Source organism: Somniosus microcephalus, chromosome 4 (genome assembly GCF_052327205.1).
Source record: "Somniosus microcephalus isolate GS21.2 chromosome 4, FLI_Smic_1.0, whole genome shotgun sequence".
NCBI classification, from domain to species: Eukaryota; Metazoa; Chordata; class Chondrichthyes; order Squaliformes; family Somniosidae; genus Somniosus; species Somniosus microcephalus.
This window is the reverse complement of record NC_140990.1, coordinates 249,579,583-249,597,193: the sequence shown is the minus strand read 5'-3', so window position 1 is coordinate 249,597,193 and position 17,611 is coordinate 249,579,583. Positions and strand designations below refer to the sequence as shown.

Here is a 17,611-nt window from a genome sequence, read left to right as displayed (position 1 = left end):
CACCCATGAACTGTTTTAAATCTCAATTAAAAAAAATTTCTCCCCAGAGCTTGGATTTGGGGCTTTGTTGCTGATTTATTTTTTCCTGTTATTTATGTATTAATGACTAGCCATCTCTCGGTGATCTCGCTGCTCTCAGTCTCCTACTGTGTTCACGTATGCATGATTTTCAGGCCTCTGTATGCATGCAACTCTCCCACAGAGTTCTCCCTTGTCTTCTTTTAAATGTTTACTGTTTTTGTGCCATTTTTTCCTAATAATGTTATCTGTTATCAAACTTTCCCTGAATGCAGTACTGGTTTGTCTACCCAAGTCTCTGACAGTAGGAAGTTGAGGTGATACTGCAGGAATCTCCAACATTACATTGTAATTCTCCCCACTATTTGAAGCCACATTGGAAATGTGGCAATTGGCATATATTAGAAGCAGCACGATGTTGGTCTCGTGTGTTTTGGTAACTTCTACGTATACTAACAATTGAATTAAATCTCTCCTTGCATACATTATTAAAAAGGTTTTCACTTTTGAGTTTTGAGCATTTGCTGTATATCTGAGGTAGGATTGCACAAATAAAATTGAAAAGATACTAATAGCAGTGTTTATATCATAGAGTGGAACTCTTTAGCAATGAAAATAGTTTTTTTTTGTTTCAGTAGAGTGAGGCACCCAAAGCTAATCCTTTGTTCATCATGTAGGATATAGGTGCTCAAATCTTCAGTCTGACGGACCATCTGCAAAAAATATTGACACAATCTTAGGGACTCCTGTAGATATTGACATAATTCCAGGAGCCCCTTTCCTAACTTCCTAAAAACAATGGCCCGTAATTTGTGGTCAGCTTCGCTGCTCCCCCGAAGTCAGCTTCCCACAAAGATCTAACGATCTCTGTAGCGAGAAGTTCGGCTTTTCCGACGTGCAGTTGAAATCAGCGCAAATTAATGGAGAATCCATAACAAGCTGTCTTAGCAGCCAATGACAATGCAGAATTCTCATAGACCGAGAACCAGGAAGTGAGTAGCTGCTTTGATTCTAACTTTAAAAATGTTAGAGAGCAAAACAAAGATGGGGCTTACGCATGGGGAAAAGGTAAACCTGAAATAAAGATGAACAACCTTATAAAAAACATTTTTTAAAGTTTCTTAAATTTAAATTTTTATTAAAATGGATAAATTTGACACTCCACAAAATTAAAATGAGTTTTTCAGGGCCATAACATTTGGTTAGCAGTCAATACGCTGGTGAAACCCCAGTTAAAGCCACAGCGCAGCAAGTGTCAGAGCAGTGAATGACTGACTGCAATTTCAGGATTTCTGCATTAGGATGTGCATGATCTACATCCTGAAATTGTGGTCAGTTTCAAAGGGCTGTTCATTCGCTGTTATTACCCACCGCAAATTCCGGGCCATCGTCAGCTACCCAAAGGAAAAATAGTGCAATCATTTCACTGTTGGTATACAGCAATAGAAATATTGCGCTAGTAAGTCAAAAGAACCTTGCAGACCTCCTATGTCCAGGGACCCCAGTTTGAAAACCTATAATGGAGGGTATGAACTGTAACTCGTATTCACTATGAAATCATTGTGGAAAGAATTTATTCAGATTTTTAAAATGATAGAGCAGAAAGTTAAAAGTGTCACAAATGCAGTCCCTGCATTAAGCAGTGGTAAAAAGAACCCCCCAACCGTCTGGTAGATTGCAGCTAGGTTCAAGCATGTCATCCCAGTCCTAAGTGCTGATAGATCCACCCCTCCACTTGGCAGCATTGCTCGGCCCTATTGCGTACTCATTGAACCCTGTCATCGTTCCCCCAAGTGAGGCTAGGCTCCAGTGCCCCCTCCCGTGCATCTTACCAGTCTGCAGCCTCCTCAAAAAGTAGTACTAAGCTTCATTGTCCTGCTAGGTCCCATCTTTCCCCTGCCTTCCTGAAGTGTTTCCAGAGCTCAACATTCCTCCCCCAACTGATGTCAGGTCCCAGCTTTTCACTCCCCTCCCACAATTCGTGGCAGGTCCCATCTTGCGCGCACAAACACGTGCACCTTGAGTGCTGCCAGGGCCCAAGCCACCTATTCTATTCCTAAATCCAGACCTGAGCCCTAAGCTAAACACATGCGCCAGACTCCCACTGCCTCTTCTCACTCCATCCCATGTGCCAGCCCCAGCAGCCAAATTTCTCTTTCCTGCACATGTTGCATTAGCTCCTAGATGGCCTGTACCCATCTCTGACAAAGATCAGAAGTAGCAATTCAGTACATCAGTAAAGGAACATATGTCGAGACATACAGAACATGACTCTGGCGTGGTAAATGCCAGAGGCAAAAAATCCTTTGTCAAACTGAAATTACGAAATAACGAAATATTTGGTGAAAACTTGGCAAAAGATACCAATGAATATCTAGCTCAAAAGTATCAAAATAACTGCACCTTCCGCTACCAGATCTAAGCGAGATCTCACTTTGCCAGAAAGAGGACTGTGCCGTGTGGAAGAAAACAATCTTTCCAGCACTTAAAACAGCAGCTGTTCAGATCAATACCTACGAGAAATTGGAGAAAGGCTGTCTGCTTCCTACTCAGCCAAGAGAAGGAGTGGTTATACTAATCAACAACCACCGTCCCTTCAGCCTGGAGGCAAGTAGTCCTGAGATTTCCATTTTAATAAAATGTCGAATAGCAGAATAACCCATATTGATGCCCCCTGTATTCACCACATCAGCATTTCACAAACCCTATGTGTGGCAGGTACAGTGATTGTGGGTGTGGAACTAAACTGTGCCCTTCACCCACAATGGGACAGACTTTCAGCAAGCACAGGGCACCCAGAGCAATTAGCCAGAGCAATCTAAAAGCACTGTAATGACCTGGGCCTGGAAGATGTTGGTGGACCCTACTCCCTCCAGCGAAGGAATTCGACTTCTCCAGGATAGATTACTTCCTGAAATAATACCACTTTATCCCAAGTCATACACTGACATAGGGCCAATAGTCATTTCAGACCATGTCCCGGTTATGCTGCAGCACACCCTAGCCAATCACCTACCCTCTTCTGGACACCGCTGCCTCAACTATGCCCGCCATGCTAACCTGGACTTCTTATCCAAACTAAGCTCACTGTATTGCTGAGAACAGCTGTGAGAAGGTACTAGAGCAGTACTCTGGTCAGGTCACTACCTTCAAATCTGTCAAGGAGGCATAAAGGGTTGCTGACTGGAACTTAGAACAGAAAGTAATTAAGTTAGAATCTTAATGCTGTGAAGGTCCTGACACAGGCAAAAGGGGAACTAAACAATTTTTCAGTATGTGCTGAAAACACCTCCAGTGTACCAGAGCCAGATACTACAGAGTAATAAACTGCAGAATCATCTCGAGTACAACCAATGGCAGAAAATGCATAACCGCAATATTTCAATGTTTAAATGAGCCAATGGCAACTTCACCACTGATTCTACTGAAAGAAAGAGTTTGTAAAGTACTATGCCTTGCATTTGTATTCAGATAACAAACCACACAACAAAAAATTGCACAATACTTATCTAACCTCCCCACTCCAACTGTCCCAAGAAAGTACACCGTTAGTCAATGCCCCATTCTCAGCCACTTGAGCTCCAGCAGCAATTAGAAGCCTCCAAGGTGGGAAATCCTCAGGATTTAATGACTAACCTGCTGAATGTTACAAGGCTGTTCCAGGAACTTATTTGTGGATTTTATTCCCCTCCTACTGAAACTGCTACACTATGTGTTGGAGATAAAGACCCTCCCACATATTCTAAGGGAAGACACAATCACAATGCTTAAGAAAGGCAAGGATCTCATCCAGTGCTCATCATGCTGATCTATATCCCTCCTCAATACTGATTATAAAAATTGGCCAAGATTTTGACTTTCAGACTAAATGCAGTCATACTTGGCCTAGCCCATACAAACTTCAGCTCAGTCTATATGAGGCTAGCGCGTGAGGAAGACCACTATGTGGCTATTCAGTGTGGTGCACCACTGTAATAGCACTAATATGCCTGTCCTGCTGTTCTCTCCAGCTGTGAAAATAGCATTCCATTGGGTGGAGTGGAAGTTCCTCTTCACAATGATCAACAGAATGACCTTTGATGACACATTCAGGAAGTGGATAACAATCCTAAACTCACATCCACAGTATTCACCAACGGCTTTGGCTAATCTGCATGCCCACTGCACAGTGATGCTCTCTATTCCCCTCTTCTAAAACTGAGGGTGTCTTCCTCAGACAGGACAAATAAGGGTATACTACCCCTTTGCATGATCAGGGGCCAGCTTTAGATACCTTGGTGAAACTTCTGTACCACTTCTGGGTAGGGTGCAAACAATGTTCCCTACCTCCTCTGCCTATTTCAGATGGATGATGTCCGGGTATATACCTAACCATTCTGCGACCTGGACAGTTGCAACCCCAGTTTTTCTGGGTGGACAAGAGGCCATGATTACAATACAAGCATCTCCAGCTTCCAAAACAAGAAGAGGGGAACATATCCTTCCAAATTTCAGACACTGTTACTGGACAGCTCAAATCCAAGTGATTCTGACCTGATCACTAATCCTTCAGCAAATTGGTCGCCAGGCCCTCCCTGCTAACTCTTTGCACAGTTTACCATTCTTATACTCTCTGAAGAGACCAGTAGAGAGCCAGAAGCACCCCATTGTCATTACAACCCTCTCAGCCTCAAAACAGATCTGTGCCTCTCTGAAGATCTGTTGCATCTCTTAATCCTCTCTCCAATCTAGCAAGTGGAGAACTCTCCGGAGACTTGCCTTAGAACATAAGAACTAGGAGCAGGAGTAGGCCATTCGGACCTTTGAGCCTAATCCACCATTCAGTGAGATTATGGCTGCCTCAATTCACTGATCTTATCGCCATATCCCTTGATGCCCTTACTAGTCAGAAATCTATCGACTTCTGTTTTGAATATACCCAATGACTGAGCCTTCACAGCTCTCTGGGGTAGAGAATTCCAAAGATTCACCACCCTCTGTGTGAAGAAATTTCTTCTCATCTCAGTCCTGAATGGCCTACCCTTTATCCCGAGGCTGTGGCCCCTGGCTCTAGACTCCCCAGCCAAGGGAAACATTCTCCCAGCATCCACCCTATCAAGCCCTGTAATAATTTTGTATGCTTCAATGAGATCCCCTCTCATTCTTCTGAATTCAAGAGAATACAGGCCTAGTTTACTCAATCTCTTCTCATACGACAGTCCTGCCAACCCAGGAATCAATCTCGTGAACAGAGATTCAGAGGCAGATCAAATTAAATCAAATCAACTTTTATTGTCATTGTTAGTGCACAAGTGCAGTACAACGAAATGTAGGCTTGCGGCTCCCGAGAGTGTACAATTTGGATTAGGACACTTAAAACATTTCAACATACATTTGTACATATATATTAGCATAAATATGACCATAATAAAGTGCATCGGCAGATGTGCAGGCTTTAGTGTTTATTTGTGGAGTTCAGTAGGATGACAGCCCTGGGAAAGAAGCTGTTCCTAAATCTGGTCGTATGGGTGCGAATGCATCTGTAGCGTCTTCCAGATGGTAGGAGAGCATAGCATGAGAAAAGGATCACCAGATTAGGCCAGCTGCTCCACAAGAGCCAAATTATGTCTTTGTACCAATTAGCTGACAAAGGTCACCATTCCCAGCAACCTATACGACTATCTCTAGATGAGGCACCATCTCAACACGGCAATACTTTGCAGACTTGAGCATAAGCCAGCCCTCCTTTGCACTCTTCCTCCATTCCCCAACAGTTTTATCTTTGCCCTGTGCACCATGTCTGTGGCCAAAGACAGGACTGAAAATCTGAGGGAATCCTGGGAACAAGATCCACTGAAGGAGGAGGAGTTTATGAGAGTATCAAGATAGATCCTCAACATTACCATCTGTGCCAAAATACACAAATGGTAACTCAAGTTCCTACTTTGTGCATACTGCACCCTGCGCAAGTACCACAAGTCTCATCTCTTTATAACAGATGACTGTTGGAGGAACTCTGGCCAGAAAGGGACCAACCTAACCATAATCTGGTCATACCGCTGCATCCAGCCATTCTGGGACACCACTAGGACTATGACCGTACAATTTCAGAAGAGCCAACTCAATGCTTGTTGGGCTCTGCCCACTGGAGATGGAGGGACCATTGCAATGAGCAGGCAAGCACAACACTCTTGCTACTAGCTGCAAGAAGATGCATGCCTCTCTGTGGCAAAATGTAACCTTCTCCATAACAACTGTGGTTGAAACATGTAAGCTCTTTGCCAATCCGAACGAGGGGTATATGGCCTCCGCCTGACCTTGGGAAGTACCAACCAGTCTGGGGCATATTCTTTGGCTTTCACTCAACAGAAACTGCCCATCCTGCCAGAACAGCAACCCATCAGCCATAAATGACAACGCCTCCAACCGACAGGACAACTAAAATTTCCCCAATTTCCAGGCCTAATTCACCTTGAGAGACAGACCAGACAAGCTGCTTCAAACCCCAACCCACAATGCTCCCAGTGGAAGCAGGGTAATGCCAAAAAACCTGTATGTATCAATTTACTCCGCCCACAAGCACTGTGCAATCAAAATGTACCATGACTTCACATAATATGTATGCGAATATACATGTAAATGTATAATGGCTTCTTAAAACATATGTCTGGATGTACTTTCTTGAGAATCACTTTTTTTTAAACGTGAGGGTAAAAATAAGATATCAGGGCCTTTATATAGTGGGAAGTAAAGCAGTTATGTAAATGAACACATTACTTTTGCTTTGTTGCAACTCCAGGTACAAATCAATGATCCTCTTGTATTACAGAGCCTCTACCTTTTACAAAAGGCTCTGCTGAGCTATTTCCAAACAATTAGCTTGTGGTAGTGTGGGATTGGCATTTAGAATGGGTGAACCTCATGTAAAATTGGATGAACAGATGTTTGTTTGCTTACCTTAGATATAAATAAAGTACTTTATTCTGTAAGTTTAAAAAGAATGGAGGCACAAGCAGCTACTGGATTACAGTTACTAGAATGGAGCTTATAGCTCCCATCTTCTGACAGGGCTGATGGTGAGGAGGTTGTGTACATGCTGTAGTCAGTCTTGCTCTTGATGATAAAACACTATTGGCGCTTTAATGACTCAATTAACAAACAACTCAACTTTCAGGTATTCAACATATTTTGGAGGGGGAATTAAACATGTTTTTTGATTGACACCTGACTTCTTATCTGTATGACCAGCCTCCGTGTCCAGTTTTTCAGACTCAGCAGAAATTAGTAGCCCCTAAACCCAAGGTGTGACCAAGAAAGTAAGAGCAAAGCAACTGCTACCTGGGACCATGATGCCCAGAGACCCTTACACTTGGGCAGCTGCAATGGCACAGTTGGGCTCTTGTATGAACCAGGATACATGCAAGAAGTGAAAAATAAATTACAATAACAGTGCTATTATAAAAAAATACAGCCTATTAAAGAATTACAGAGCAATAATAAATATAATATGAATACCCCAAAATAAATTGTGTTACAAATATAGCGCATTATATGATAATACAAATCAGCACATTAAGTAACTACAAAATAAAGTGCTAACTATGCATCAGGATAGTAGCTCAACCATCCTATTCTGCTTTTTCCCAGTGCCAGTTCCTGGCTACTGCTTTCTTGCAGAGTGAGGGACCAGCTGCTTGTTCTCTCCCAAGCTCCAGCCCCTACTTCTCTCCCCTTCCAGTTTGAGACAACTATGTCTCCCACCCCTACATGTTATAATAGCTCCTGTGCAGTCTCTCCATACCTGACTCTAAGAGCTTCCTGTACCCCAGCTGCTACTAAACAGATACACAATAACAGTGACTACACTTCAAACATACTTTATTGCTTGTAGTTTAAAATTCTTAGTTGCAATCTCTCTCTCTCGCTCCCCCTCTCTCACATAGCTTGGGTGAGTCCAGGCAGCCTGAAACACAAATTCAGTCAGCTAGTTTGCAGTAACAACTTTAAAGTGAGCTTGCGCCTAGGGCATCAGTAAGGCTGCATCTTTGTTGTTTTTCATTAACTGAAGACCGTAGGATATTGATTTCATGATGAAAAGCGTATTCTGTTCATTTATGTATTTTGAATCAAATAAACCAGTCTGTTGCTTTGCAGTCATGGCTTGTCTCAATAGAATTCTTTCAGTCTATTTCCTGCAAAGAGAGGAGAGTGCACATGTGACATTTCAGTGGCTGTTGTATGGACTAGGGTTTTATGTTATGATCCACAGATCATGCTTTCATTTATCCGGTAGTAAAAATGCACTCCAGATTGTAGGGAACAAAAGGTCAATTTACAGGAGTGATCAGTGACACTGAATCCAGGGGAATATCTATTGCAAAACCTGAAAATTGAGACAATGATATGGGGTGGGGTGGCGAGTCAGTACTCATTGTATGCATTGCTGTGCTTGGCATCCTAACTTTAGCTTCACAAAATCGCTTTTCCAAGCTTCTGGAGCATTTATTTTTAAAAGACCTAGTTTGACAGTTCCCCCAGTAACTTAGTGGGTAAATGTGCCATGTGGTGTGCTACTGAGCCACATAGAGTAGTAACATTCCAAGTTTGTGCTGAGTTAACTGATGTGTGGAGGTGATAAAATTGGTTTCAGTGTCCCTTGGGTAGGATGGGGAAATTTGGTCAGGGCTCTTGCCCCTAATTGGTAGCCAGTGATTCTCACTAGAAGTTGCTCATGTGGACATTAGCTGAGAACACAAGCGGACTTAGTAGTAGTGCTCCCTACAGTTGAACAGTTCACTGGCACACTCTCTGAAAGCTCACCAATGAAGATAAACACTTGAATGAAATACCAGAGGGCTGCTGGCACTCTTGAAACCATACTCCAGTAGGAGGTTGCTGTCTTCAGGAGGGAAGGAAATTGAAAAAGTCCCAGCTTGGTTGGTTCTATTATTAATGTTTTCTTAGGTTTACTTTTGTATAAAACTTTGCTATTCTTATTACAGAGATTGACCATTCCAAGGGGCTGTCCTGCTAGTTTCGCAGAACTACTGCATCAGTGCTGGGAAACGGATCCCAGAGTAAGTACCTTAAACCATTTTTTACATTGAGAGAATGCTGTTGACGGCAGAGTTGGATGGGGGGTGGGGGGTGTTGGGGAGGTTCTCCTGCCACTTACAGCATTATCTAGTACAAAATTTGCAGCCTTTGGAGACTCATATTTTCATGGGTCCCAAAAGCTGCCATCAATCTCCACTTAACTTTTTACAAATGAAATAAATGGAAGAGAGCACGCCTCGATGGTCATAGATCTCTGTTTGAGAGCCATCTCTTGGGGGACCGCATGTCAAATATAAAAGTGCCTTTAGTATATTAAAGCTCCAGTAACACGTGGCAGTGCACACATTGCAGACCTCTGTACTTTTGTTTTAGACCTCCAAAAGTGTTGATGGGCTCGACGCAAGTAACCATTCATCAGTTGTGATTCCTTCACACAGCCTCAAGCACCTAATGCAATGTTCCTAAAATGTACTGATTTTGAAATAGAGCAACATACTGTGTAAACAGCTGTGGTTCTCAGACGCACACTCATATTTGCTGCTTTTATTTTGTAATCCTGTTACATTATACCAAACTCCATGGGCTGCTGTCTCCCATTTATGTTACTTACCCAGTGTGGCTCTCCATAGGCCCATAGGAGGCCAGTTTGAGAATGCTGACCTGCTTTCCTGTGCATACATGCAGTAGAATGATGTCACTCTAGGTCTTTGTTTCCATCAGTTTCTAATTGGGCAGTTTGCCATGATCAGCAGCATGCCACATCTCGGAGCCGCCACTATACTTCTCATGGCCAATATTACTAAATAGAACTGCCGCTTCCCTCCTGTACAAATACAATCAGCATCAATTATCTGAAAAATCAAGTACTATTCTTGCAGAAAATTACTGACAAGATCTTTGCCACTTAGCGTGGATGCACTGTATTCTTGATGCTGACATTGATGTCGTGACTCACATTTAATAGGCCAGAAGTGGAGCCAGTGAATCTGGCAGCAGCTTGCAAGATGGACACAACAGTGGTCTACTGCTGTCAGAATAATGAAGGTCATATTTTTGAGTGCAGCTGCCAACAGAAGAACTGCATTTACTATCAGAACTGTGCATTTATTAGCATCTGCACTCTTTTAACATAAAAGGACCTATAGAACCTTTGAACCCAGTGGACTTCACCAAAATAATTGTAAACCTCTGATATTCTGCATTTGCAGCTTTTATATTCACCACGTGGCTGTTTAAAGCAAATAATATTTCTGGCATATTTCCATTCCAAGTTTGTGCTGCTGTTAGAAGTCAGTGCTTCACACATCCACCTTTCTTTCTTTGACAGTACTACTGTTTCTTTCCAATCATAGTACCTTATAGGGAACGTTGGTAACCACACTCTTGTACTTGTTTTGTGACTATTTCAGAAGTGGAATAAATGACACTGCAATGTTGATCACTGGTGTTGATGCTATAGAAAAGCAATAGTTGTGACATACTGATTCAATACTAAAAGGTATAAACAGTGTTAAGAAAATAAAAGGTTTCAGTGATATGATTATCAATAAATAGTCAACTGTTTGATTTAAATAGGAACATAGGAACAGGCCATTCACCCTCTCAAGCATGTTCCACCATCAAATGAGATCATGGCTGATCTGTATCTTAACTCCATCCGCCTGCCTTGGTTCCATATCCTTTAATACCCTTGTCTAGCAAAAGTATATTGAGCTCAGAATTAAAATTGTTAATTGAGCTAGCATCTACTGCTTTTTGTAGGAGAGGGTTCCACACTTCTACGTGAAGAAGTGTTTTCTAACTTCTTTCCAGAATGGCCTGGCTGTAATTTTAAGGTTCTGTCCCCTTGACCTAGACTCCCCCACCAGTGGAAAATGTTTCTCTCTAACTACCCTATCAATTCCTTTCAAAATCTAAAAACCCTCAATCAAATCACCCCTTAACCCTCTATATTCCAGGGAATACAAGCCTAGTTTATTTAATCTTTCCTCGTAATCTAACCCTTGGAGACCTGGTAACATTCCAGTGAATCTGCGCTACACTCCTTCCAAGGCCAATGCACCCTTTCTAAGGTGCGGTGCCCAGAACTGTACGCGGTACTCCAGATGTGGTCTAACCAGGGCTTTGTATAGCTGTAGCAAAACTCCCTCCCCTTTGTGTTCTAGCCCTCTAGTTATAAAGGCTAACATTCCATTAGCCTTTTGATTATTTTTTGCACCTGACAACTACATTTTAATGATCTGTGTACATGGATCCCTAAATCTTTTTGTACCTTCACTGTTCCTAGCTTTTCACCATTTAAATAATACTCAGATCTAACATTTTTTGGTCCAAAATGGATGACCTCACACTTACCTGCGTTGAAATCCATCTGCTACAGTTTTGCCCACTCATTTAACCTAACAATGTCTCTTTGTAATTTTATGCTCTCGACTACTTACTATACCACCAATCTTTGTGCCATCAAATGCTACAAGTAGTCACTTATGGGACATCTCAACTTTAATACAATGTATACATTTGCTCCAACTATCAATATACTAGATCTTCCATTTAAATTACATTTATAGAAGATACTGTGTACAGTATAAGAAGTTATTTGATTACTGCATTTATATTTGCTTGTTGTTGGTTCTTACAGAAAAGGCCAAATTTTAAGCAGATCTTAGGGATTCTTGAGATTATGTCACATGACAGCAAACTTCCGGACCAGTGCAACTCCTTCTTGCACAACAAGGCTCAGTGGAGGTAGGCTTGTATCCTCTTTCAGCATGTAGGATGGTCAGTTTAATCTATTAAGTATTTAAGCTTTAGAATGGAATATAGGGTAAATACCACAGATAGGCTACTGTTTCTATATCTATGGTATGGTGCCAGAAAAGTGACACAGTCAGGGACCTGCGACCTATGAGTGCCACTATCCTATTGTGCTATTGGAGGAATCTGTAGAATAGAGACCTGCATTTTACGCTGTCTCTGATGCAGCGTAAAAGGTGAGTTTGCCTCCCTTATATTAATATTGTGCTGTCAGCAGCTGGTGTGCTGCACATCTACTGTCAACAGCACACTGTCAATACAGAAACTTTACTCTGCAATTCCACAATCCAAATTATGTGAATAAGCTAAGTACTAATAGCTTTATCCTGTATTTAGATTCTTTTTTGGCAGCTTTAGTGGAGATTATCACTTTCAAAATTAACTTGATTCATTCCTGCCACAAAGAAACTTTAAACATCCCACAATTCTTAGTCATCACTCAGCTTTGTCATTATGTTTGACAATATCAATGGCTACTGAAATGAACTAATAAGCACCACAGATGGTTGCCTGGAATATTGAAACCATTACCGTGACTATGGGAAGAGCCATGGATTTCTGTGGTTTAACTTGTCCTGCTACAAATGTTATTAATGCAGCCATAGGCCAAAGGATTGAGTGATACCTGATGAAATTAATTGCTATCTCCTTGGCATCTTTGAAGCTTAGGGATTGTATATGTTGGAAAGTCTGTGGTCATGAACACAGCAAAAACTTTATAAATAGGGCGTTAGAATTTATTTACAGTTGATCATAGTATATTGCCATTATTTCTGCTTTTTTTCTAAACTAAAGTGGATCTTTAAGTATCAATAAAGTTGAAAAGCATAGCAACACTTACTATTTGGGCTCATAGCTGAAAAATGGTCACTTGGTTGAGATATTGGAGGGTGGCTGTCACATATGGAACCAGAGTCAGTGTCTTCAAGAGAGGAGGGTAGAAAATGATTGAGAGAAAAAAATTCTAGTAAAGGACAATCACAGCAACAGATGTACAGGTGTATGAGATGAAGACAAAAGCAGGATGTTAAAATTATTTGGAATGACTCATTGGCAAGAAGTTTAAATAAAATTCAAAATTACATTGTTGGGATCAGTTGATGTGACAGCTATGGTTATAAGTGGAAGACTGGGAAGCTAGCTGCATTTTGTATGGATTGTAATAAATAAGTATTGTTTGATGGTTCTCACTCAGGTCTATATTAAGCAATTGCTGGCTTTATTCTAGGCAGTGGTGACATTAATTCAGGACTATGTTTTGACAGCAGCTATGGTCAAAGTAAAAAGAAAATCTTGGCAGAAGAAAATGTTTAATTAAAAGTAGGGAACACAAATGGACTTGTAATACATTCCATAAAAGTTTTGTAACTAAATTGTCGCCCCAAGAAAATCAATTACAGCAAACGTTTACTGTCTGAATGGAAAAAGTGAGTATGAGCATGAGGTGAAGAGTTATTTTTATGTGTCACATGAAGCCATATAAATAGCATAGCTCACTGCTGAAAACGTAGTGACAGTGACTCAACAGAGACTAAACAGAGACTAATGAGCATTGCAAGGTTTGCATATTGCAGCTGTATATTGTATAACATCGTCATGCCTGCTAAAGTGTGCCATTTGTTGCTGTGGTTAATATACTGCACTATATATTATCTTGTTTTAAAGATTGGGTCAGTGCTGAGATGTGGATATTTAGTTTAACTACAGATTGAACCAACTATTCATAGCTTTAATAAGATTAAAAATATTAAACTGTAAATTTCTTGAGCAAGAACAGTTGATCCAAAGATGATGGATCAATGAAACTAATAAAATGTAGTCCTGTTTAAATAAAAAGTAAATAGCTCATTGGGAAACAAACCAGGCTTATGGGTTTCACAGAAAAATGCATCTAACTGTGGACTATGATCCCAAAAACAATGATGAAAATCACACAACTGCATGTAAGAAAAATGGGATTTGACTTATTCCGTCAACGTAAACCAGTGGCCCTGGATATAAGATCTGATAGTTAAATGTTATTTATTTATCCCACAAATAATTGATTAACAAGTTAAAGCAGGGTTTTTTATTTATTGTTCTCTCCTTCCTCTTCCCTGCAATATTTTCCACCCCTCCCCAGTTGAGAAGTTGGGAGCTTGCCTGCCCTGATGAGTTTGTTAGTGCAGGAGTAGTCAAGAAGCATTAAAAGGTGCACAAGGGAAGGCTATTTTTCTTTCCTGCTCAATGCTTTTCCTCAACGACGTGATTGAGATCAGGAACTCCCCTTGTGGCAGGTGGCAGCCTGCATTTTACCACTCTGGCACAGTGGCTTTCAATAAGCTTAATCTTGCAGAGATAAGCTAAGCACAGTAACTGTTGAGTAATCTTGGGTGAAGCAGTGATCTGGACAGCATGGTTCAATTTTTAATGATCACTAAACAGGAAGAGATTGAGAATGTGGAAAATTGAAGTTGGAGATCAGTTCGGGGCAAAATGGATTTAAGGTGTTGATGGTAGATATGCTAGCACCAAGAGAAACTAGTATAAAGAAGATAAGGAAGAATAATAGAGGAGAAAAACACATTATAGAATATTGATGGGGACGCAGATTGGACTTGATAATGGAGATTGATGAGCAGTAGAGTATAGAATTTGTGACTCATAAGGGAGGTTAGCAAATTTGAGAGATCGTGATGGGTAGGGGAGACACTGAGGGCTGGATTTTGTCAATGGGGACGTGATGGAGGCGGGACTGCCACTTTTTGGGTTGTAGTCCCGCCTCCATCGACTTGTGGCCAACCCACGCTATTTTCCCTTGATTGACCTTGTTAAGCCCACCCAGCCAATTAAGGGACACCTGGTTACTGGTGATGTCAGTGATTGACATTTCATCTGTCAAGAGCTTTTGACAGATGAAAAATCAGCATTTGACAGCTCTGTGAAGCTGTCAAACACTGACAATCTGTCTTCTAACTTGAGTCCTTCCAGTTAGACTCAGTTAGAGATCTCTCCAGACCAGAAAGCAGAATGCTGCAGATTTTGACATTTCAGCGACCATTCTGCTTTCTGTGCCGGTGAACTGAGGGACTCCCGAGAACTGAAGGAAGGAAGCCTGCAGGAGAAAGTAAAGGTAAGTAAAATTTATTAAAACACTTTACACTTACCTCACACACTTACCTCTGCACACATGCACCCATCACTCACCTGCACAATGGACATCTCGATCCCTCCAACCCCTTCAGACCGACGGTCCGCCTCGCTAACTTGGCGTAGTTCGGAGCTGTCGGGAAGCCCACACTTCAGGGCTAAAAATAGGGATTAGGCAAAAAACTGTCTGTTAACTACCTGTTAATAGGCAGTTAATTGGCACTAATCCCCTTCCCGCCTCGGGGAGGCGGTTCCCAGCACAGGTCGGATACCCGCCTCCTGGGACATTGGCACGGAGGCGGGTTGGGGGCGGGATGGGTTCGTGCCCCCCAATTCTGCAATTTTCCCACCACTCCCGCCTCCAAACCCGCCTCCACGGGGCTTGGAAATTCAAGCCCTGACTGTTTTAGTTGGGTTTTGGGAGAGCTGTCTTCCATAGAGATTCTATCCAGTTTGAGAGAGGTGCAGTAATAGCACTGGCTTGCAGTAATCCCCGTGTATGGTAGAAGTTTGATAGGAGATAGTTTGACAGTTAGCTGTGAACATGTTAGGCTTTTTAAGTCTGACACATCATCCTTTTTTCAACTTTAAAGAATAGGCTGTGAACAAGTTGTAAGAAATTTGAGATATTTGGTTATCAGCATGGCAACCTGCAGGACATAATGATTTGGTGACAAACTGCAGTTACCTCATCATACGTGTGTGCTCTGAGCAGCAATTATTTAATTCCATTGTGATCACTGGCATGCCAGCAGCATATATTTTGAATTAATTTCTTTTTATGGTGACTATTACGCCAGACTAAATAACAGATTTGGCACCAGCAGCATATAGGAAAAAAATTCAGCTTTAGACTCTTAGGAAGTATACAATCCACTCACCTTTAAAACATGAAGGCTCCTATTCTCCCAGTGGCTCAGCTCAGTGAGTAATGCACTGCCCGGTAGGGTACTGAGCCATGGAGACCAAGAAACTCCCAGCTTCAATCCTTGATCTGTGCGGAGATAATCTGATCTCAGCTGGCACAGCTGCAGGAATGCTGCACTTGGCCTCAGCACTCATTGTACACAGTTAACATTTAAAATGGACGAACTTTGATTTCTGTTTAAGGTTTCTTAAAATTTAAATCTCAAGGCCTGTACAGCTGTCATAAAGGAAAACAGAAAATGCAGCAATTAGAAACCAACTTAATGCTGTATTTTAAAAAATCAACAATAGAAAACTGTAATGATATTTGAGTAGCTGAGTTAAACAGGTTCAGTTGCTAATAGTTTCAAATTACAGTCATGGTAGGTCAAATGAAAAGACATCACCAATATTTTTAGATTTTTACATCAATACTAACCAATCAGAAGCATCTGTCTGCTATGAGAGATGGCGCTCTATTTCTCAACATGGATGTCACATGCATTGCTTTCAAATGGTCTCATCAGGTCAAAACCAGCTGCTGCATTCTGACAGTGAGCAATAACATTAGGGAGTTTCAGTTAAGTTATTACAAATGCACAACAAAAATTCAAAATTTTAAATACAAAAATGCTTTATTATCCTTTCCTCTATAACCTCAATTTTCCAGTGGTATGCAGCTGCTCAGCTGTTTAAACATAAGTTGTACATACTCGAGTGGCTGTCGCACTGGGAGGTTATGCTAGAAGTCGTAGTGGTGGGCGGGTTTACTTGAGGTGTGGTAGCACTGGAACGGCAATGGCGGAGTGTGGAGGTATTGGGGAGTAGGTTGCTGGGTGTGCAAGAACTAGGATGGATATTATGAGATGCTGCTGATAAAAGCACGGTGAAAGAGGTTTTCTGGGGGCCAGTCTTGACATTATGGAGGAAGTCATAGGTGCTTAGTCTGTTTGGGGGTAGGGAGGAATGGGCAATCAGGGTGAGGGAGGTCTGGTCATTGGGGTGGGGGAGAAAGAGATTTGTTAAAAGGGATTCTCCAGCAGTGACTGGGAAAACTTGGGTGAGGTACTAAAGGGCTGACAACTAAGATGTAAGAGAGGAACTCAATCTAGTAGTAAAAATATTAATGACCGAAAGATGCTCTTTGACATCATGTGCAAAGAATTTTTGTACTTTTAAAATACAACTATAGAAAATGTATTTTCAAAAGGGAAGATAATAGCAGGTGAGATGAAAAACCAAAATAAAGAAATAAGATGCAAAATACGGAACTATCCACAAAATTTATAAAAACTAATGAGTTTTTTTGGAGCATAGCTTTACCTAGTTATATTCCTCTGTATAAAAGAAATAAATATTCTGTTGAATTGCCATGTATTCCTAAGTGATGTATGCTTATCTGCTTAGCCTTATGCTTTAAAACTGGTGTTTAGAAACCGCCTGAGATTATTTTGTGTAGAGCTTTCACAATGATACCAACTTGCACTTCCATGACATGAAATGTAACCCAAGCTGTTAAGAGAAACAATGGAGGAAATAGCGGAGGCTCTGACCGTCATTTTCCAATCCTTTCTGGCCGGAGGACTGCTAACATTGTACTGTTGTTTAAAAAGGGAGTGGGGGATAGACTGAGTAATACAGACCAGTCAGCCTAACCTCTGTGGAGGACAAATTACAGTATTAGAAAAAATTCTGAGCGACAGTA

At 41.4% G+C, this 17,611-nt stretch overlaps 1 protein-coding gene and 1 long non-coding RNA gene across 7 annotated transcripts in view; one reads left to right on the top strand and one right to left on the bottom strand.

Moving 5' to 3' along the window:
- LOC147120361 (mitogen-activated protein kinase kinase kinase 20-like) overlaps nt 1-17,611 on the top strand; it is a 120,519-nt gene that overhangs the window by 41,442 nt on the left and 61,466 nt on the right. For all 5 annotated transcript variants that reach the window (XM_085986178.1, XM_085986174.1, XM_085986176.1 and 2 more), the window contains exons 9-10: nt 9,000-9,074; nt 11,696-11,802. In XM_085986178.1, coding sequence (XP_085842304.1) covers nt 9,000-9,074; nt 11,696-11,802 — 182 coding nt within the window. The remainder of the gene's footprint in view (nt 1-8,999; nt 9,075-11,695; nt 11,803-17,611) is intronic.
- LOC147120362 (uncharacterized) lies at nt 5,289-16,199 on the bottom strand. Of its 2 annotated transcripts, XR_015078177.1 has the most exons (4): nt 15,882-16,199; nt 12,713-12,793; nt 10,410-10,507; nt 5,289-8,189 (listed from the first exon to the last, which is right to left on the bottom strand). It is a non-coding gene; the product is annotated as an uncharacterized LOC147120362 (long non-coding RNA). The 2 variants fall into 2 exon arrangements; XR_015078178.1 differs by lacking the exon at nt 10,410-10,507 and having other exon boundaries at nt 5,290-8,189.